We start from the raw sequence: 23,488 nt of genomic DNA on the forward strand, positions 1-23,488 counted from the left end.
CACAATCAGAGCCACACCCCCGCCTCTGCCACCCACTCTATCCTTCCTGAAGATATTGTAATTAGCAGGGATGGCAGTCGCCAGATCAGGACCTGAACACTCTCCAAGCCAAGTCTCCGTAAGGAACAGAGTCATAACAGAGTCATATCAGACTCAGATCAGAGTCATAAAAGACGTTTTACAATCCTGCTGGTGCTGCTGGACTCTGCCATATGTGTTGCAACAATCTGTGCTATGTGTTGCATTATGCTATGGTAAGTAATGTTACGTCATGTTGTACTATACTGTCAATGTTAGAAAGTGCTGTATTGTGCAGTGCTATGTTCTGTTATGGAGTGTTATGTTTTGTTGTACAGCACTATGCTGCTATGCTAAAGTCCATTGTGTTATGTTGTTGCATGCTGTCCTGTGTTATGTTAGGATGTGTTATGTGATGTGTCTCCAATCCACGTTTGGGGTAGGTGACAGCTACACTTTATGCATTCCCTCACCACAGCCACAAACACAGGAAGGGTGGGCGTGACACAGGACTCATCTGCATTCATCTGCATTCAGATAGCCTTCCTCGGCAGGAAGGGGTAGAGGGAGCTGACACATCTAAACAGCTGTGTCCTGTCCCCACACAAAATACTGATTACCCCCTGGTAGACAGAGCTGGGATAAAAGGGAACGTGGACACTTCAAAGAGCTGCTTTTAAGTCACCCCCACTTCAAAGGCACATTTGGGTATACGTACTGGGGCTCTGACTCTACCAAATCAGTACACTACTCAACCTGTGAAGAACTCTGCTTGGAGTAAAGACTGCTGTGCTACAAGGATTGACACTCTGCCTGACTGCGTGTTCCAAGGAACTGCTTCACTGCTGGGCTGAGCTGACCCTGCTGCCTGCTGATCTGTGGTTTGTTTAAGACACAGACTGGACCCATCTCACTTGATTCCAGAGTGACTCCAAGTGACTACTGGCTTGCCTCCTGTTTTCTGAAGTCTCAGAGTCATACAAAACTTCTTACAATCCTGCTGGTGCTGCTGGACTCTGCCATCGGTGAGTCCTACCCTTGAGTGAGGTGTCTGTCCAGTCCTGGGCCTTGGAAGTGGGTTCTTGCAGCTTTTCCTACATTAACGTTGACGCAGCAGTGACTTTGCGCCAATTGGAACCGATGCAACACCTTCACTGCCGATGCAGCGGCCGCCCAACAACATTTATTCTACAGCTGGCACACCTCGATCACAACAGCCAGAGCCGGTTGTCAACTATCCAATGCCTGCATCGTACGGTGGTTTATCAACGAAGCTTCCATGAAACCAGCGGATGGGCTCTCACACTCGCCTCAATCCATGAGATCGATGCAGTGATTCCTCAACTCCTCGCCTTAAGTCCTTGACCTTGACTCTTTGCTCCATCCAAGGTACTTTATCAGTCGAACGTGTCTGAACACTGTAGTTTTTAGACGGCCTGCCCTCCATCGTGGTCGGATTGAACTTTGGATTTACCCCGGTCTAGTTCGACCTTAAGCAAACCTTTCAATGCTATTGAATTCTAAGCACTACTTTTGTTTTATTCTTTAAAAATTCATAACTCCAGTTCTACTTTTTGGACTTTTATGGGTTTGGTCTTGATTTTCTCATAAAAATATTCTCAATTATTCTAAACCTGTGTGGAGTCTTTTTGTGTTTTTTTCATTGTGTTACTGTGTGTGTGAGTTGCACAGATACTTTACGTATTGCCTCTTTAGATAAGCCCGCCTGCTCTGTGCCAAGCTACCAGAGGTGAGCACAGGTTATCTTTTCGTTTGTATCTATCTTTCCCTGACTAGAGTGTTGTTTCCTGCTTGGACGGAGTGCATATATCTGCTAATCAGAAACCCCCGTTCTAACAGAACTGATTGTCATAGGTGTACATTGGCTTACTCTAAATGATTGCACAAATTAATATTTAGAGTTGGTTTCAAATGGAATATCTTTAAAAAATAATGTGGATATGCAAAGCTAACATTTTTACTTTTCTGTTTTCTAGGGCTGGTACAACAGTTGTTTTAGATAGTCTCAACTCTTCCTTCCTGGTGGTGGTCAAATCAGTAAGTTTACATCAGTTTTTAATGTTGCATTTGTACATTTTAAAGTGTAGACTATATTTTGATAATTACAGCCATTCCTCTAGATATCATTCCATCCATCCATCCACCCTCACACCCACATATCTACAAACTCCATTTACATCGTCCAACTACACTGACCCATCCGTAACTGTCACTCTTTCCATCTGCCTGTGCTTTCATCCTTCTATTTTATTTGAATGCAATTATATTTTTTGTAGACGGTGATTCATATTGTTGACAAACAAAAACAATAACATATCTATGGTTGCAATAGAGGACGCAAAAAGATAGAAACAAAAATAAAATTCCTCTTTCTTGAACAGTAACGGTTTATTAGCATTCTAATCGGAGATATAACAAGAAAAAGCTAATTGTCCTGCCCTTGGCAAGCAGGTGCAATGGTTAATTCTTATTGTTTATTGCAAGCCAGTGCCACAAAAGATGGCTGCCATACGCTTGTAGTTAAAACTGTTATTACATTTTAAACTGAAAAAAATAATCATCATGTATATAGGGGTGCTTCCTACAGGCAGGTGTATTCAGAGCAGGTATCGAAAACCTTTTTAGTTTTATGCACGTCACTGGAAAGCATTCTTCTTATTAGCGCGAAAGAAATGCACTACCACCCTTGAATTATTTTCACCTGAAGACATAGGGAGCATATTATTAAGACAGGTGATAAAATTATCACAGTTTTAGCGACAGAAAACTGCTGCTAAAACAGTGATAATATGCTTGATAATATGCTCTATGGAATTCCAATTGAAGCCCATGTTAAATGTGAAGGAAATTTAACATGGGCTTTAATTGGAATTCCATAGAGCATATTATCAAGCCCATTATAGCCGTTTTAGCTGCAGTTTTCTGCCACTAAAACGGTGATAATTGTATTGCCTGTCTTGATAATATGCCCCCTAGTTCAAACGCAAAAAGATTGTTAAAAAAAAGTTTAAGTATTAGCCAACTAGGCAGACATCAAATTGCAATTCTTTTAAGGTGAATGTGCATATGTGATACGGTAAAAGTGAAAGCAAGCCAGCGGGTGCCCCATGATGTATGTTGCCGTAGTGGGCCAGGCCTTCTAAGGCATGAGGGAACGGGGCTCAGCCCATATTGTTTTTTCTAGAGACCATCGGAAGAGGTGATTGATGCCTCAGGCTTGCGCTCTGCTATGGAAGCAGTGTGCACTGAATGCAGTAGCAGGAATCAGGATTTCCTCCGTGCAAAATACTTAAGGGATTCCTAGTTTTGCCCCTTACAAAGGGGAATAACAGCCAGAGTTGTGGTTTCCCTAATAGCTACTTGATGTCATTTACTCACATGGGATCTGTTCCTCATGAACATTGCTGCAGGCCTGCTGCAACGTGCATGTCGAAAGAGGTACAGCATTGTGCTTTAAGCGCACAATATGTAATTTCGATGTAGGCAGAAAAGCCTGGGAGTATATTAAAATTATCGCCATTTTAGCGACAGGAAACTGCCACTAAAACGGCGATAATGGACTTGCTAATATGCGTTATAGAATTGCAATAAAAGCTCAGGTTAGATGTGCAGGACATCTAACCTGAGCTTCCATTGGAATTCTAAAACCCATATTACCAAGCCCATTATTGCCGTTTTAGCAGCAGTTTCCTGCCACTAAAACTGCGATAATTTTAAATAGGTTCTTGCTAATATGCCCCCTAGTTTTGCCCGCATTAGAATTCGAATAAAATTATAAATGCTTTGGAAAAACTCGACTGAGTCTTCCACTATCCTGAGGCATTTCTAGTTCTCACCTCTGCTTCACCAGTGGTTCTCATTGAGCGCTATGACGTTATTGATCTGCATCGAACACCACTTACAACAAATGCCTATCTGGGGTGCGCTGATTCCCAGCAGTCAGCCTGCTAGGCCCCCCCCGCAGTTAGTCATGCCTATTACAAAGCCACAAAATAAGAGAAACCTACTGAGTGAAGAAATCATATTTTATAAGGATGCTCCTAGCTGACCAGCAGAAGGCAGTAGTAGGTGTATTTTGAAAGTAGGAGCACTATTGCTTTATAGATAAAAGTTTGCCAATTTTGCCATCGGAAGTGACTCTTCCTGTATGTTGAAATGTACGCTTTAAAAGTGACGTGAACGTTTGACAGTTTCATGAATACAACAGTTTTGAATGGTGGCGTAAAAAATAACTCTGTTATAACAACTAACGTGGTTTGTGACTCTTGTATATCTATGCTTTGGCAGGGTCGATGCCTTATAGTAACGAACCTAACCCAAGAGAGACGGTCTGCATGCTCAAGTGCAATGAACAACTACTCTTCCCTTTTGAAGAAATTCCCAACAATACAATTTATCACGGAAAAGGCTGATTTCATCAGTACCTATTTAGAAAGTAAGTATTTCCCTATTTTATGCTGCCTGATATGGTAGTCGACTAAAATGAATCTTGTTGATGTAATTTCCAGTTAGCCATGTTAGGCCCTCATTCTGGGTGCTGGATAAAACATCAAATCGTGTGCACAAGAGTTTGCACCTGCTATCTGATCCGAGTTGTGCAGTAAATCCATCTGGGGCAATTTGCCCGTGGTGATTTGATCTCCCATTCCAATTGTTTTATATCAGGGTGTAAAATACCTTGTGGATGAACTTATACCTCACTGAAATAAATCACTTTTTGAACATTATCCAACACAACTTGCTCCACGGAATAACTGGAGGATTTTGTTCAGGAAAGGTCATTCATTGTATGAAATTGGGTTACTGGTATAGGGGGTGAAACCCGACTCAAGCCGCAAACACAATTCCTGTCAGGAGGAGGCACAAGCAATCCCCAAATTAACCTGTGCTCAACCCTCTGGTAGCTTGGCACAGACAAGTGAGGTTTAATTTAGACTTAACTGAGAGGCAATGTGCAAAATATTTATGCAGCACTTCAAACAGTAGTAAATTGAGAACACAAATCAAGACATTTGCCACATTAATTTAGAAACATAGAGTACATTTTAATAGATAAATCATGACCAGAATGAGAAAAATCCATTCAATAGAAACAGAGATATGCAGGTTTAAAGATTTCAGTAAATAAAGCTCTAAAAAGCACAAAGCACCGAGGAGCTGTGAGGCGGAACCTGTTTCATTGCAGAGGCTGCCGTCGACAAGAGATTTGTGATCATGGGCGTCCGCAGAAATGTTTCCAGGGGGGGGCAACATTTTTACTTCATCAACATCCTCCGACATGATTGTGCACAAGTATTAAATAAACAAATATAAAAATCTAATTAGACAAAGAGCTTAAATAAACAAAGAAACCCATGGGGTGGGAGAAAAATCATGTGAGGCTTCACAGCAGATTACCTGGCAACCACAATGAAACAGAGTGAAAACAAACAAGCATTGGCATAGCCAATAGGTCTCGCCTTTGGGACCTCATAAGTGTTTAGCCATGCAACACTTGAAGTTGTTGCACCAAGGATATTGTACTAGACAACTAAACACTTATAAGGTTCCAAAGGGGAGACCTATTGGCTATGTCAATGCTGTGTTTTTTTTAAATGACAAGCAGTGCTATATGGCTTCGGCTGCCACTTAGTCCACCACATCCCACGTAGATGCTGCAGCCATCTTTGAATGGTTTTAAAGCCAATTCAAAAGCTGTCACCAGTGTATGTTAATCCCTATCTCAACTGTGAGACTGCTCTCCTGCTTCCCAATTCTATTAAATACAAATGATGTAAAAAGAACATCCCTTTCTGAGCTGCATGGCTCATCCTATCCACGTTTCATGCGCAGATTTGAAATACTGATGGTTTGGGCTTCCCGGAATTCAACTGGTTGAGAGGTAGACAGGTGTAGAGAGGTAGAGAGAGGTAGAGAGAGAGAGAGGTGTAGAGAGGTAGAGAGACAGAGGTAGAGAGAAGGAGAGAGAGAGGTAGAGAGAGAGAGGTAGAGAGGTAGAAAGAGGTAGAGGTAGGGAGAGAGAGAGAGGTAGAGAGAGAGGTAGAGGTGTAAAGGTAGAGAGAGAGGTAGCGAGATAGAGGGAGAGGTAGAGAGAGAGGTAGAGAGAGAGAGAGAGAGGTAGAGGGAGAGGGAGAGAGGTAGAGAGAGAGGGGTAGAGGTAGAGAGGTAGAGGTAGAGAGAGAGTGGGAGAGGTAGAGAGGGTGAGAGAGGTAAAGAGATAAAGAGGTAGAGAGAGAGGTTGAGAGAGAGTTAGAGAGAGAGAGGTAGAGAGAGAGGTAGAGAGAGAGGTAGAGAAAGAGGTAGAGAAAGAGGTAGAGAGAGAGGTAGAGAGAGAGGTAGAGAGGGGTAGAGGGGGTAGAGTGAGAGGTAGAGAGCGGTAGAGAGAGAGGTAGAGAGAGAGAGGTAGAGAGAGAGAGAGGTAGAGAGAGAGAGGTAGGGGTGAGGTAGGGAGTGAGAGAGAGGTAGAGAGAGAGGTAGAGGTAGAGAGGTAGAGAGAGAAAGAGGGGTAGAGAAAGAGAGGTAGAGAGAGAGAGGTAGAGAGAGAGAGAGAGCAGTAGAGAGAGAGAGGTAGAGAGAGACGTACAGGTAGAGCGAGAGAGAGAGAGTGGTAGAGAGAGAGGTAGAGAGAGAGAGAGGTAGGTAGAGTAATAGAGGTAGAGAGAGAGGTAGAGAGAGAGGGGTAGAGAGAGAGAGGTAGAGGTAGGGAGAGAGAGAGAGATAGAGGGAGAGAGGTAGCGGTAGAGGTAGAGGTAGAGAGGTAGAGGTAGAGAGGTAGAGGTGGAGAGAGTGGTAGAGGGAGAGAGAGAGAGAGGTAGAGAGGGAGAGGAAGAGGGAGAGGAATAGAGAGGGGTAGAGAGGTAGAGAGAGGGTTAGAGAGAGCGGTAGAGAGAGCGGTAGAGAGAGAGAGGTAGAGTGAGAGAGGTAGAGGTAGAGGTAGGGAGGTAGAGAGAGAGGGGTAGAGAGAGAGAGGTAGATAGCGGTAGCGAGAGAGGCAGAGAGAGGTAGAGAGAGAGGTAGAGAGAGAGAGCAGTAGAGAGAGAGAGAGGGGCAGAGAGAGAGAGAGGTAGAGGTCGAGAGAGAGAGAGAGGGAGAGGTAGAGAGAGAGAGAGAGAGAGGTAGAGAGAGAGAGAGAGAGAGAGAGAGAGGTAGAGAGAAGCAGAGAGAGAGAGGTAGAGGTAGGGAGAGAGAGGTAGAGGTAGGGAGAGAGAGAGGTAGGGAGAGAGAGGTAGAGAGAGGTAGAGAGAGAGAGGTAGAGAGGTAGAGGTAGAGAGGTAGAGATAGAGAGGTAGAGAGAGGTTGAGAGAGAGGTAAAGAGAGAGAGGTAGAGGGGGAGAGAGAGAGAGGTAGAGGTAGAGAGAGAGAGGTAGAGAGAGAGAGGTAGAGGTAGAGAGAGAGAGAGGTAGAGAGAGAGAGGTAGAGAGAGAGAGAGAGAGAGAGGTAGAGAGAGAGAGGTAGAGAGAGAGAGGTAGAGGTAGAGAGGTACTGGTAGAGAGGTAGTGGTAGAGAGGTAGAGAGAGAGAGAGGTGGAGAGAGAGAGGTAGAGAGAGAGAGGTAGCGAGAGAGGTAGAGAGAGAGAGAGAGATAGAGAGGGAGAGGTAGAGAGAGAAAGGTAGAGAGAGAGAGGTAGAGAGAGAGGTAGAGAGAGAGAGAGGTAGAGAGAGAGAGAGAGAGAGATAGCGAGAGGTAGAGAGGTGTAGAGAGAGAGCTAGAGGTAAAGAGAGACATAGAGAGAGAGACGTAGAGAGAGGTAGAGAGAGAGAGGTAGAGAGGTAGAGAGAGAGGTAGAGAGAGAGAGGTAGAGAGAGAGGTAGTGGTAGAGAGGTAGAGAGAGAGAGGTAGAGAGAGAGAGGTAGAGAGAGAGGTAGAGAGAGAGGGAGAGGTGGAGAGAGAGAGGTAGAGTGAGAGGTAGAGAGAGAGGTAGAGAGAGAGGTAGAGAGGTAGAGGTAGAGAGAGAGGTAGAGAGAGAGAGGTAGAGAGAGACAGAGGTAGAGAGAGACAGAGGTAGCGAGAGAGAGAGAGGTAGCGAGAGGGAGAGAGGTGTAGAGAGAGGTGTAGAGAGAGAGGTAGAGGTAAAGAGAGACATAGAGAGAGAGACGTAGAGAGAGAGGTAGAGGGAGGTAGAGAGAGGTAGAGAGCGAGGTAGAGGTAGAAAGGTAGAGGTAGAGAGAGAGGTAGAGAGAGAGAGAGTGAGAGATAGCATGAGGTAGAGAGGTGTAGAGAGAGGTGTAGAGAGAGAGGTAGAGGTAAAGAGAGACATAGAGAGAGAGACGTAGAGAGAGAGGTAGAGAGAGGTAGAGAGAGGTAGAGAGCAAGGTAGAGGTAGAAAGGTAGAGGTAGAGAGAGAGGTAGAGAGAGAGAGAGTGAGAGATAGCGTGAGGTAGAGAGGTGTAGAGAGAGGTGTAGAGAGAGAGGTAGAGGTAAAGAGAGACATAGAGAGAGAGACGTAGAGAGAGAGAGGTAGAGAGGTAGAGAGAGAGGTAGAGAGGTAGAGAGAAAGGTAGAGAGAGGTAGAGAGAGAGAGAGAGAGGTAGAGGTAGAGAGGTAGATTGGCGATCCTAGCATTTCCAGAGCATTAACCCTTTGCATGCTGATGACAGAACCGCTCCGTCATCAGCTGCGGGTGCGCTGTGCTGATGACGGAGCGGTTCCGTCATGACCCGCTCGCCGCTCATGCGCGGCGCGAATTCCGCGCCTGCGCTGAGCGTTCTATTGAGCGGGGCGGGCCATGACGGACCCGCTCCGTCACAAGCACAGCGCAACCGACGCTGGTGACGGAGCGGTTCCGTCACCAGCATGCGCCCACCGCATTTCCAACCCCGCCCCCTTAGCACTGCGGCGGAATAGCCGCCGCAGTGAAGGGGTTAAAGGCACTACTCATTTGTAGCGTCATTCCTTTCACTGCACATCCTGCTTTATCTAAATAACTCGGGCCCTCAAATACAAAAGGATGTTGTGGTCATAAAGCTTACAATTTGCAGCATCACAGTGGTTGCTACTGCAAGACCCCTTTTTAGAGTTGTGTATAACCTTCATGATTGACAAAAGGGGTTCTGCATCTTACTTCATATTGGAATTTGGAGGGGCAGTGGAAAGGTTGCTATCTTCAAATTGCAATTTACAATGACATATATCAATGGTTTTCAAATGCAATGGCAGTCGCAAACCGTTGATCCTATACCAACACTGAGCTGCAGTTGGTACATGATTCAGAAAAGAAAAGTTGTCCCTGTGGGACAGCTTTCCCTTCGTGAATCATGGCAGGTGACAGTGAGTACAGACAGTGGTCCAGGGGCTACACTCGATACTGCAATGAACACGAGGGACTGCCCCTTTGGAGCTCAAGGCGTAAACTCTTTAATCCATCTCATATGCAGACCCTTCTGTAATACTAGTGCTTATGGTGCAAAAACAGGCATATCGTGTGTGGTGCAGACACTTCTGTTCAGTTTTAACTCTTTTTCAGTTGTCATCAAAATATTTTAATTCATATTTTGGTTTCCATTGTTAACTGTTTTTTAATATATCCATTATTTTATTTTAGAAATATTGGTTATATTAAAAAACGTATAACAACAGTTAACAATGGAAACCAAAATATGAATTAAAATATTTTGTTGACAACTGAAAAAGAGTTAAAACTGATTATTACCATGGAAAAGAAATTGATGAAACTTTAATGTTCGCTGAAAAGTGCACACATCCATCGGAACAGAAGTGTCTGCACCACACACGATATGGTACATGAAAGGGCACCTAAAGAGGAGGTACCAGGATGTAGTAGCACCAACAAATGAAAGGAATAATGCTTGAGTACGAATAAATCACAAGTGCACAGAAGGACTTTCCAATTGATCTCGCAAAAAACAGGCAGACACACCCATTGCATCTCTGGGCGAATTGTGTAATTAGGTGCCAGCGTTAACGAGGCTTTGATGGTTTTCACCCCTTCCTAGGGCCCCTGGCTGCAGCTCCACTCTTCCTTAGCTTGAAAAATGTGCCCCCCCCCAAAATTTGACTCTAGGTGCGCCTCTGCTTCAAGCTGTGGGAGAAGCCAGGCCGGACCTTCTCTCTTGCCCATCAGCAGCAGTTTTCCCGCTCATTATGCAGGACCGTCATTGCAAGCGCTTTCTCACGCTTTTAAAATTGACGGCCCTGCAGACAAACACCACTGTGGGGGCTGTCAATAGTGACGGACCGGTGTTCCAGGGGGGGGCAAGTGCCCCCCCTTGCCCTCCCCTGCGGACGCCCATGTGTTGTGATGCGAGGACCTGCATCGGGAACGCTTTGCATAGGCGGCAGTTCCGTGCGGGCTGCCAGGTGGATATAGAGCCCTTGTGTAGCGTGAAGCCTCTCAGCAAAGTTGACACATCGGTTCTAATTGGGTTGTGCCATGGAGCAGAGCGTTGGTTCTGCTAGATTCACAGTTAGGCTGGCAGAATCCCTTCGCACACACTACCAACGGTCCAGAAATGGGCTGGCACCATTTAGCAGGGTAGAACTCACAGACTGCAGAGTCCAGGTGCTGTGTTCAAGTTGGTTGTAGCTTTCTATCTCTGAAGCTCTAGTCTGAAGGTCAGCCAACTAACCTTTGCAGTCACTCTGTGGGCAAGAGGGCAGCAGGTCAACATACCAGAGTAGCAGGCCCTCAGAGCAGCGTCCAACAGAGTGTCAGTCCTCTCAGAAGCACAGCAGTCTTTCTTGCTGGCAGAGTATCCACAGGTCCAGAAGTGTAATGAAGAGTTGGGGTCTGAGTGTCAATACTTATACCAGGGCCTTTCTGTGGCATGGCAGAAGCTTTGAGATGTTTTCCTTTGAAATCCACAGGCATCCTACCCTCCCTGTCCTGGCTCCAGACTAACTATGGGGGTATGCAGCCCTTTGTGTGGAAGCAAGACACAGCCTATTCAAGTGTAAGTAGGGCTGCACACAGCTCTGCCCTACCATCCTGCCAATGATGGCCCAACCAGGCAGACCGAAGCTCTCTGTTGTGTCCTCCTGTCTAGGAGGAATACACAAGGCTCCACTGTCAGCTACATCCAGTCAGGTGACCCAGACACAAGCTGCAGGCACTAAATGGTCAAGGTTGGAAAATGCACAGTGAGACTGCAAATGCAGTTCTGAGATATGTTTCAGGCACTACTTAAGTGCGCAGCACAATCAGTGCCATGGCTCACTAGTAGCGTTTAATGTACAAGCGTTGGGCATAGGCGATGTGCTTTACTAGGAAAGTCCTAACGTCAGCACAAAAAAGGTCAGAAAAACAAGAGGGTTGAAGGCAAAATGTTATGGGGAAAACCAAGCCAAGGATGCCAGGTCTAACAGTCATGTTTCGAAAACAGTATATAGGTAATATAAAGTTGTATACAGATTAAAAACTCGTGATAGAGTGATAAAGGTTCACCAGAATAAAGCCTGCAAGGAACAACAGTGGACTTATCCAGGAGTGATTGTAAGTCGACCTTGAATTTAGGATTTTAATATTTGATATTGCAGCTATGTTATTTTAGAGTCAGTCCTGAGATGTTCTGCCAGATCTGAAAAACTTTGCAATGTGCTCCAGATGTTGCAGAAAATCGTGTTAAATAACATTCACCACAATAAAATGCTTCCTGATTGGGATACAAATAATGTGTTTTCTTGGTGTAAGTCAGTAAGCCACGGACAAGTTTTAACTTACACACTGTTAATTTACGTCAGATTCCCGATAGCTGAAATTGGTGTAAGTGTAAGGCATGTATGCCAGTATAATTTACTCACAGATAACAATTGCTAGCCTAAACATGCACAACGGAGTGTCCGAGGTGTGGCCGAGGAAATCTCTTGCATATGTGAACAACCATCCATTTATAACGTATCGGGTGTTCACAAACAAGTATAGAAGACCTCATGAAGCACTTCAGCATATGAACGATCCTGGTGTATATGCTTCTCCCCCCAAAAAATGAAAGTATGAATGCTCATTTTTTTTTATTTCCCCACATCTCTTCTGCATACTCCGTGCCATGATCCTGCTACTTGTGTGCAGGGATAGGAAAACAAATGTGTGTGTAATTTTTCTTGTGAATATGATTCACTTACAGATATTCTGCTAGCAAGTGTACTATTTGCCTATTTCATTCAGTGGCAGCTGGTGACTTTTGAAATGCTGGGATGTAAGACCATATCATGAATTTGCTGGAGGAAGCACAACTGTTCCGCGATTGGTTTTTAAAATGTGTTAAAATTTTGCCTTTTCGAGCCCAATTTTTATTTGCTAAATAGACTTTTTAAACATTTCTAAATGAACCTTCAATAAATATTTGAATTACCGCTCAGGGGTGCACGAAACAGACAAAAAGGTGTGAAGAAGTTGAAGACTCAAACCATGCTTTAGTGGTCAGCTCTCCAGTTAGTCACTTGGAAAATTTAGCCTGATGCATGCAACGTTTGTAAGCCAGCAAACATTCTTAATCGGAGTTTGTGAACGAATAAAGGTTTTTCATATATGCAAACATTTTATTACTTGCTGAAGTTTCCTCTTTGGACCCCTTCCCCATTGCGATTTTTTGCAAACGTTTCAGGTGGAGAAGGTAGTGGCAGGCAACTATTACCAACTATGAGTGAAACTTTTTGAATTTTGTTTTTTCTCGAAACAGAAGCTAGCTTTCTGTATGAAAAATGTATTGTTTTACTAAAAAAATCCTTACCTAAAATCAGTCACAGACATGGTGGTGTAGCAATTTGTGACCTATCTCTTGAACATTAACAGTCGCAGCCCGTGCACGTAAGAGCGGTGGGGCGGAGTGGGGCTGAGGATAATGGATTGCGACAAACGATGACGATGGGAAAATGAAATATTTATTTAATTTTCCCTTGCCATCATCAGTCGAAATCTCCCCCACCAACCCGTCCCTACTGCTCTTACCTGCACGTGCCATGGCTGCATATTAATGAGGTGATTCGGACTGCGACCTACTTCGATTCCAGAACATACGGAATAACTAACAGGTAGATTCATCAATGCCTCAATCTGCGATTTCTAAATTGCGATTAAAAGCGAATCGCAATTTAGAAATCGCAGAACGGCATTCATGAATTTTAGCGAGGAAAAAAAGCGATTCGCAAGCTGCCGCAATCGGCGATTGCGAGTCCAAAAAAAATTGGGAAATAATCGCAGAATCCGCCGATTCCCGTGTTGAAATTGCGATATCGCAATTACCGAAATCGCAAATTGCGATCTCGCTAACTGCGAGATCGCAAAAACGGGAAGTTGCATCCTGAGCACAGTGATGACATCACAACCAGGAAGTAGGCAGGTTACACCCTCATTCTGCAGTGAGAGGCTGAAGTACAGGCAGCAGTGTCAGAGCTCCCCTCCAGTGTTTTCCACCAGTGGGAGAAAGCGGAAAATTAAGTTTTCTGAGCAGGAGCTCGAATACCTCATAGAAGGAGTAGCAAAGGACCACACCAGGCTATTTGGCAGTGACTCCCGAAGGGTGCCAGAGGCCGACAAAAGGCGCATATGGCAGCGCATCCACGCCAAAGTGAACGCAGTAGGGGTGACCCAGCACTCGGTGGACGAGCTGAAGAAGCGCTGGTACGACCTAAGAGGGCGGGCTAAGGAAAAGATTGCGGAGAGGCTGGGGGAGCATGTGGTGACAGGTGGAGGGGAGCCCACTGCCCCACAGAACACACCACTGGAGGACCGCGTGGGGGAGACCACAGGCCTGCGTGGGTGTGACCCATCTGGACTCCTCCCGACCCACCAAAGACAGAACAGGTAAGTGCCATGCGACAGCGACCCCCTGTCCCCTAACAATGTCCATGACTCCTGTGCATCCCATAGCAAACCCCAATTATGCTGCCAAAGCACACCACTATAGCGCTATTGCATTGTGGGACATGTAGTCTGACCACAATTACCATCCTGTACCATTAAGCCGGACATGCCCAGTGTGAGTCAGTCCTGCAGCGAGTCAGGGAATGGTAGTCTGCATGCATGTAGCAAGCCTAACCGTGTACGGAACATGTCACTAATCAACGTCCACCTTAAATCACAGGTGGCGCTGATGTCCCCAGCACGGACAGCGAGGCCCTGGTGATTGATGACAACTTGGAGGACACGGAGGGAGACACACAACATACCCCACAGCCGGACCATCAGGGCAAGCTGCTGCGCCAGCGGTCATCCCACCACCTGCCCCTGTGGCCCCTACCACCCCTGTGCCAACAGGCGCTGCTGTACCACCGCGCCGCACTCAACCATCAGTGGGGCCTGCAACACCAGCAGCAGGTCGCCAACCAACCCGCCGCCCTGCGGCTGTGAGGAGCCAGACTAGTGGACTGGCGAGAGAGCAGCGCACCAACACCTCCAGCGCTGGCAGGGTCAGAAACGTGCGTGCAGGTGGGCTCTCCATCGAGTGCAGGATGTTACATGTGCACCAAACTCAGGCCCATCACCTAGCCGCCATCCATCTACAACTTGACAAGACCGCACGTAATGTGGATAGGATGAATGCAGCTCTTGAGGCCAACACACAGGCCATGTCCAGACAGCGCGATCTCAATCGCCGCAGGCACCGAAAACTGATGACCCGCCTGTCGGCGTACACGCGCTCAAACCATGTTATGGGCAATGCCACCTCCCAGCTCTTGCGACGCTCCCTGGCCATGCAGGTCCAAATGGCCCAGTGCTGCCAGGACGTTGCAACAGCCCTGGAGCATATTTCAACAGCCATGCAGGGCATGCAGGCTAGCGGCCATGGCCAGGCAGACGACACCAGCGAGGCTACATCAAGCCACAGCAGCCAGTCCCTTCCACCGGTTGTAGCACCCCGCCGCAGCAGCAGGCCCTCTGCTGCCTCATGGCAGACTCAGGAGGAGGACGTTGAGAGGAGGTCAGGGGCAACTACCCGGAGACGCCACTGAACTGTTGAACATTCACATGAGGGTACATGCTGACGCCACAAGCATGCCCTACAGACATACAGACATATGACGCAATATGTCAGTCTTGTTGAAGTTAACAGAATGACCATTTTATTGTGCAGTAACATATAAAAAAATTCTGATTAACTTAATCTGACTCATGTCATTATTAATGAGGTCATGCATGAGTTGAGTAATGGGTGTGGGGAGTGGGTGCACTAGAAATAGTTCATGCTGATTTGGTTGCGGCGCCTCTGTCCTTCAGCAGGATTCTCTCCGCGTGTGTGGCGCACATGTGCAGGTGGTTGATTGTCCCCTTCTGACTCACTACCAGAGATGTCTACAGGTATCCTGCACTTGGTAGCAATGTTGTGGAGGATAGCACACACGGCCACGATGCGGCAGCAGACCTCTGGGTCGTATTTGAAGGCCCCCCCAGTCTTGTGCAGTATGCGGAATCTGCTCTTCAAAAGGCCAAATGTCCTCTCAATGCAATTTCTTGTGCGTATGTGTGCTGCATTGTAACGCCGTTGCAGGGTTGAGGTATGGTGTGAGGAGGTACTCACGGAGGGCGTAGCCGCTGTCACCTGAATGATAGGAGCAGAGGGTGAGTGCCTGTGCTGCGCAGCATCATTATCACATACTTATATTGTGGGGCATGTGTACTTACCCAGTAGGTGTCCTTCACCAAAGTCTCCCCTGGCCAGTCGTGTGTGAATGCCACTGTGCCGGAATATGAAGGAGTCATGTGTGCTCCCCGGGTACTGTGCCACTATGTCCGTGATGATTGTCTTTGCATTGCACACCATCTGGATATTGAGGGAGTGGTAGGACTTGCGGTTGCGATACATGTATTCCGTTTGTGCTGGTGGGCAGATGTGGATGTGGGTACAGTCAATGCATCCTATTACATGTGGGAATTGTGCTACATTGTAAAATTGCTGCTTGGTGTCATTCAAGTCCTGTTGGCTGGTGGGGAATGAGATGTAGTGGTGTAGGCGGGTCAGCATGGCCTCCAGGAAACTCCTTAGGCAGCGGGACATGGTGGGCTGGGATATTCCCCCTGCAACAGCGACTATCCCCTGGAAGCTTCCGGAGGCCAGTAGGTGCAGGCTGCACAATACCTGCACATGGGTGGGAACGGCATTTGTCCTCCTTGTTGGGTGCTGCAGGAGGGGGTCTAGGTCCCGGATCAGCTTCAGGATCATTGGCCCATTCAGCCGGTACTTGGCGTAGATTTGCTCCCTGGTTTGGCCCAGTAGAGTGACCCGCTGACGGAATATCCGCTCCTGGATGCGACGTCTGTTCCGTGCTGCTCGCTGCAGCCTTCGCCGCCTGACCACCATGTAGAGTCCCGGCATTGTGAGAGTCCTCAGGCTCCAGCTGCATGTCCTTAAGTATGTTTGGTCAGGCCTGCACCTGTTGCTAATTAGAAAAAAAAAAATCAAATATTTTTTTTTTCCTTACTGGTTACCACCTGGTTTGGGTTCTCCTTAAATTGCGCGTCGCAAAATGCGAATTTTGGGTTTTTCGCAATTTGCGATTTTTCATAAATAACGATTGCGATTTATTTGCGATATCGCAGTTTCATTCGCAGAATCCGTGCTTTCTCGCTATTACAGATTCGCTAATGGGTTCTTCAAGGATTCTTCGAATCTTATTGCGATATCGCAAATAATGTTTTGCGATTTCGCTATTTCTGGATTTCAACTGTCTTGAATTCCATTTCTGGAAATTGCGATCGCAATTGCTTTTTCGCAGCTATTGCGATCGCAATTTAGCTTCCTGAATCTGGCTGTAAGTACATAGGTCTGGTCGCAAAAAGATAGGCTTGCTGATAATTGCCACCTCTTTTTGCACCAAGTATAATAATGCAGCTGGTGCTCACACACACACTACTTACTGCACAGTGAATAAAATTGAAACAATATGATTTTTTGAAAACATAAGCAGGAGTTTTGTTACGTAACTCATTATGGAACACTTTGCAGATAAATACAAGAATAAAGAAAAATACAATTTCACTTCTTCTGAACACAATGGCTGCATACACAACTGCACCAATGACACGTGCAATTAACTTAAGTTTATCTGAATGTAGTCAGTGACAAGCAGAAACGCACAAATTATTTTAGTAGACTGGCACAACAACTATAATATACTATCAGAGAGGAACAGATGTTCATGAATTTTGTAGTATAAGTATTTCCTTAATTTCAGAGCCGACGTCTTTGTGTTAATGGCAACATTATGCTGAATTCCTGCTGTCTATTGCCTTTATTTCCTTGTAGAGATGTACCAATTTTAAGCCACTGCACATAATGGTGGGCAATAGATTATGTTTTATTCCCCCCCAATCTTACTTTTATTTACTCTTGATCAGCCTATGTTTTTCTGCAAAGTATGCATGCCTTATTAATAGCAGGTAGCTGGTAAAATTGTACAGTTCCAGTACTTCGGTCCTCTTTGGTTCTGAAATTATGACTGAAAATGCTGTCAAGCCATCCTCCCAGAAGGAAACAATGGTCCTAGACAATTTTGAGCTTGCACTTTAGTTGTGAGGCACTCAATAAATAAACATATATCAGGTACATATAGACTTCACTTTATACCATTAATGTACCACCTATTCCTACAAAACTCAAGCATGTATATCCTCAAGAGACACAAAGGCACAAAAGTATATCTCAAACAGTGTCTGTTTTATTTCTTAATTATATACTCAGCGGTGTGGGTAGGTCGGATTGGCAACGCACACGGCAAATACTCCATAACCTCATGGAAGCCTAAACCTGTTGTGCAGACCGCCGTGTACTGTTGATGCCTGGGGACTAGACATAAGAGGTAGATCCAGCTCATCACAGGTACATGGACACATTAGCACCTCATTTTTGTGACACTTTGATTAGCCTACTGGAAACTTATGTAGATCCTTTAGTGTAGACAGTTTCCATAACAATATATTTTTAAGGTCCTGAAGAATCGTGAGTTATTAAACACAAGTGCGAGAAACATGTCGACCGTTACAAACACACACTAACTGACACTTAAGTAGGAATACATTGTATTCCATCAAGTGCCGACTATCTCCTTTTTAACTAGGGCAGGAGACCCCCAGAATAAACCTTCTCACTGGTACACCCAGCCTTTTTTTAAACCCACTATCACGTCTACACACCTCTGGCCCCACACACGCACTTCACAAAACGTCTGTTGGATAAAAGATCTCCGGTAAAGTGCCCCTCTTTGAGGTGAGCCCGATGGGTATTGCACCGCCGACCCGACGAGGAGCAGCCCAGATGATAAGGCATGTCACCTGAAAGGGTGTGTGAGGGCATTACATCCAACAAAATGGATGCCCAACTGTAGATCTCAGTGAGACCAGTGGCATCCAAACAATAGTGTGACTCGTACATCCTTTTTCTGAGGAACGGCACAGCATTCCTTGTTTTGATAACTTAATTGGGGCACACGCTTGTGCTGGACCTCCCACTCCCGGGTAGTGGAAATTGCCCCCTCCTCTCTCCCCCTTTTTAAACACAGGTTCTTGTTAGCACCCGAACAGAGACTTGTGAGCTTTGATCCGAGCCTCAGCTCTAATTATCATGTTCAGTAAAGTGTATTAGCTCATTTCTTTACGGTTAATAAAAGCAGCACACATTTCTGAGCAAGCTACTGTACACTTAAAACCCAGTAATTTCATGTACATATATTTTGAGATTTGGAGCAGTCCAAGTTTGTGTACATGGTCACATAAACTAGTGCAGTATTTAATCATGTAGGCTCTGCCCGGTCAGCTAAGACTGTATGCCCTTTTACATTGAGACTCCTTTAATCCTACAGAATCTACCTTCAAGTGGGACACTGTCATTCTGTAGTCTCACAGTACTGTCAGCTGAACACCCACTGTTTCCACAAGCTTGATTAAATATAATGAGAAAATACAGTTGTCAAAAAATCAACCTTCTCCAAATCCGGTAAGTATGTGTACATAACGTCTTTCTTTTTCATCTCTTTTTTTTTTAGGTTTTTATAAAGTTATGCATTGTACATGTCCATCGTTTTAGTAGTTTAGTTTTAAATGTAAGTACAGTAAATATGTAAGTATATTATGTTCTCACACCAATCAGAAGCAATGGTAGTTCAAAACGGCATTGTAACTTCATCATAACATTTTCATGAAGTAATAATTCTAACTTAACCTTTACATCCAACATATAAGCCTGAAGCCACATGTAACTCACAACTATTTAACCCACTTTGGCATTTATATTAGGGTGTGTATCCTCCAGTAGCTCCTTTGCACCGTCCATTCATTGGGCAGCTCTGTGCCTTCTCCGTGCAACTGGTCGGGCTCTGGTGGATATGAGTATCCATCTATTTAGTGTTACAATGTCCAATTGCGTCTATGTGTGTTGGTTGTAGTCATCTTACTATGTTCATGGGAGCAAATGATCAGTTTCGGATTGTAGTGCAAAGACAAGTGTGTCACAGCCGGTGGTGCCAGCTCCCCACCTTGTCTGGAGATATGTGGTGTTAACACATTGATCTCCACCATGCTCCATTTGATCAGTTCACGTCGCCAGTGTCTTATCAGCGTCTTATCCATGGGGCTGTGGCTGCTTTCCAGTGCATAGCTATTGCTCTTTTCCTAAGTTACAGAACCAGATCTATAAATTTAGAAGTATGTTTGGCATCTTCTGGTCTTGAGAACTGTCCTAGCAAGCATGTTGCTGCAGTGTTGGGAAGCTGTCTGCCTGGCCGGTCAGGAAATAGTGTGGAAACAGCCATCTGGTAAGGTACAATGTGTTGGCATTCCCACTCCATGTGAAAAAACACACATCTCTGTCCGGCATCTGTGGCACTCCGATGGGAGCCCCAGGTATATGTTGGCTAGTCATGCCAGGAAAACATAGGTACAATGCAGGTGACTGATTTAAAAAAAAAAAAATTGTTATTGATTTTATTGATGCAGTGGTCAATAAGTACACATACATAGAATCAGTACAGCATTATATATCCCATCAGTTCTTTTTGCGGTCCTTAGTAATAGTATAACAATGCAATTTTCATTTTAATTTTCTTCTGTTTCGGAACATAGTATTCCAACTTACATTAACTCCCTCTACCCTCCCCCCTCAGCACTCAGTAGGTATAGTACTTCATATCAGTCAGGCAACGCCTCGCATCAGTATAACTATGAGATCGACATAACGGCCATCTCGTCTTCCCTTCATATGTCTAATGTTACATCGTAAATCAACTAGTTTCGCAACCCGAACTGCATGTGGGTCGGGGGCTCTTTCTTCATTAACCGCACAGATATATCCTAAGGCATTGAGTACAATCGCTTGTTCGTGGTGTACTTTCTTCAATCATGGTTACTCACTCAAAGTGCGCTGTGGCGCAGGTTTCAAGCTCTATCATTAACGAATTCCAGTCTAGCGAGATGTGTGTCTTTCTTAGGCCTCGACGTTCCTCTCTTTGTAATTCCAGACCTTCAGCTTTCCCCCACCTCAACATCTCCCCGTGCCAGGTCTCAATATCCGGCAGCTTATCCGATTTGCACCTCATTGCTATCATTCGTTTAGCCAGTAGAAGAGCCAGTCTACAAATTTAGTGGCGACACTCCTCTTTTTTTCGGTGTGGCCCAGACCCAAAATTCCATACAGCAAGGACGTATAAGGCCTTTCCGGGGCCACTGCCCTAGGATCTCATGAATCTTTACCCAGTAATACCCGAGCTTGGGGCAGTCCCAGAACATATGTATCACACCCACATCAGCCACGCCACATCTGGGGCAGGTATCCGCTGATTCTGGGAACATGGCATGTAGTCTATGTGGGGTTAGGTACGCCCTATAAACTATCATTAATTGGATAAACTTACATTTTGGGTTGCGTGCCACTTTCTTGGGATATTTCAGCACCTTTTCCCACTCGCCGTCTCTGAGAGCTCTGCCCACTTCCACTTCCCACCGGGTCCGGAGCGGTTGCAACGACACCGCTCTGCCCACTCGAATTCCATTGGTCAGCCACTTCGTCAAGTGACTGCCCGACCCCATCAGGTATTGCATTGTAAGTAGCGTGTTCGTGTCTGGTTCCGTCCCATCTCATGCCCAGTGCGTGGTAATGTAGTGGGTTAGTTGCGCATGTGTGAGGAATAACGCCCTCGGAGTTTGGTGCAATCTAGCAAAGTCCGCATGTGTCATAAGTGCGCCCTCTGAAAAAAAATCCCCAACTTGTATTACTCCTCCATCGTGCCATGACTTTAGTCTGCGTTCCGTGAGGGTACCTGTCCCTAAGGGAATTCCTAGTAACGGGATTGTGGGCGCGTATAGAGAGTGCCTATTGGTGTATCTCACCGCAGCCTTCCAGTGTTTAAGTGCTAGTCCAAGCAAAGGTGGGGCGGAGTCCGGTATCCTCGCGTGTGGGAGTAGTAGGCGAGACTCGTGCCACTTACCCTAAAGGTAGCAAGTGGCCCGAGGCCTCATGTGCTAGTCTTGCTTGGAAGCGACTCTGCCCCTCGGGGGTGCGGGCACACAGCTCGGCGCCTGGGCCTGGCACTTTTCCACAGGTTTTCCTGACAGATCGAGAAAGGGAAACATAGAAACGAAATCCCTCAGGGGTGGCATGAATAGAAATGTAAAAAAAAAAGACATTTTGTCGCTTTACTTATTTCTGATCATTGGATCAGAAGAATAGAACAGGGCTGCTCTCGCTCTCTTTTCGTTAGCTTTTTTATGTGCCTCATAAACAAGCAGAGTTTGTGAAGCTCTGTGTGCGCACGCACGTTCATTAGCATAGTGCATTTTATCATCAGTATGGCATCGTCGTGCTTTGAATTGGGTAGCGAGGTGGATTTATTTATAATGAGGTAAATGCGTGGTATCCCATATCGGATTTGTGTTTCTGTGGTCAGGCTAGAGGCTCTCACTTGTTATGAGTACATTTGGATGGTCACTGAGAGGCACTGTTCATTGTTAAAGTGTATTTCTGTGCCTAGCGAGGGACACCCCTCCCTGTCACTGTGTAGGTGTCCAAATTAGTGAAAGCTCCTCTCTTGATGTCAGCATGCTTTGGTGTTCAGAGCCAGCTGTCCGTCTGTGTGTGTCTGTAGTCAGCGAGGGGTCTCCCTTGATGTGAGCATGGTTTTGGTGTTAAGAGCCAGCTGCCCCACTTGTATGTGTCTGTAGTCAGCGAGGGCCCTGTTGCTGTCAGTATATATGTTTTGGTTTTAAGAACCGGCTGTCTACCTCTGTGTGTCTGTAGTCAGCGAGGGCCCCCTGTTGCTGTCAGTATATATGTGTTGGTGTTAAGAGCCAGCTGCCCCACCTGTATGTGTCTGTAGTCAGCAAGGGCCCTGTTGCTGTCAGTATATATGTTTTGGTGTTAAGAACCGTCTCTCTGCCTATATCTGTCTGTAGTCACCGAGGGCCCTGTTGCTGTCAGTATATATTTTTGGGTGTTAAGAGCCAGCTGCCCCACTTGTATGTGTCTGTAGTCAGCGAGGGGCCCTTTCATGCTGTCAGTATATATGTTTTGGTGTTAAGAACCAGCAGTCCACCTCTGTGTGTCTGTAGTCAGCGAGGGCCCCCTGTTGCTGTCAGTATATATGTGTTGGTGTTAAGATCCAGCTGCCCCACCTGTATGTGTCCGTACTCAGCGAGGGCCCTGTTGCTGTCAGTATATATGTTTTGGTGTTAAGAACCGGATATCCGCATACTTGTGTCTGTAGACACCGAGGGCCCTGTTGCTGTCAGTATATATGTTTTGGTGTTAAGAGCCAGCTGCCCCACTTGTATGTGTCTGTAGTCAGCGACGGGGCCCTTTTATGGTGTCAGTGTATATGTTTTGTCAACATATGAGCAGCAAGCATAGGCAACACATAAGATTAACAATCCCCTCATAGACAGTCGCCCATTATAACACATACAACCGGTGGGGTGCACCATCTCCCGAAATGTTGCACAAAGTCAGTCTTCTAGTGTCCAGAGTTCAACATCTGTGAAAGCAAACAGGTGGAGGATCATATATCCTAAACGACCCCACAAATCCCACCCCCAGCTCCTACCTCACCCTCGCTACTCCCCCAGGCGTGTCAGAGTACTACTTTCTTGGGATATGCCTGCCCCTCTGGGCCTAACCAGCAATGAGACCAACGAAGTCATGTAAAATGTGTCACCTCTCGTCCCAGGAAGGGGGCAGCAGTCGAGAATCTAAGTTCCCTTCAGGTCGCACACCGTTTTAGGGCAACTCGGACACAGGGCTATGGGCGGAGGACTCCTCATCCTCGTCGATCGGGAGAGTGAGTTCCATGACTAATCTTTCCCAGGCTCTCGCCCTCTCTAGTGCCTGTTCATTACCTGTCCTAAGTGCCAATTGTAGCCGGCTTCCCCTTCACAACGGGCCCACCTACTGACTCAGCTTTCCATTTCTCTACACTGGGACCCTTGTTCGCTTTCCATTGGGACGTTATGGTTCTTTTCGCTAAGATCAATCCCAGGTCAAGAAACTTACTAGTAATTTTGTTCTTGGAGGTG

General features: G+C 46.0%; 1 protein-coding gene across 1 annotated transcript in view; it reads left to right on the forward strand.

Moving 5' to 3' along the window:
- Nucleotides 1-23,488, forward strand: part of LOC144821751 (uncharacterized) — a 1,041,341-nt gene that overhangs the window by 638,006 nt on the left and 379,847 nt on the right. The window contains exons 10-11 of the mRNA XM_078678951.1: nt 2,016-2,076; nt 4,327-4,474. Coding sequence (XP_078535077.1) covers nt 2,016-2,076; nt 4,327-4,474 — 209 coding nt within the window. The remainder of the gene's footprint in view (nt 1-2,015; nt 2,077-4,326; nt 4,475-23,488) is intronic.

The sequence above is a fragment of the Lissotriton helveticus genome, chromosome 2_2 (genome assembly GCF_964261635.1).
Source record: "Lissotriton helveticus chromosome 2_2, aLisHel1.1, whole genome shotgun sequence".
NCBI classification, from domain to species: domain Eukaryota; kingdom Metazoa; phylum Chordata; class Amphibia; order Caudata; family Salamandridae; genus Lissotriton; species Lissotriton helveticus.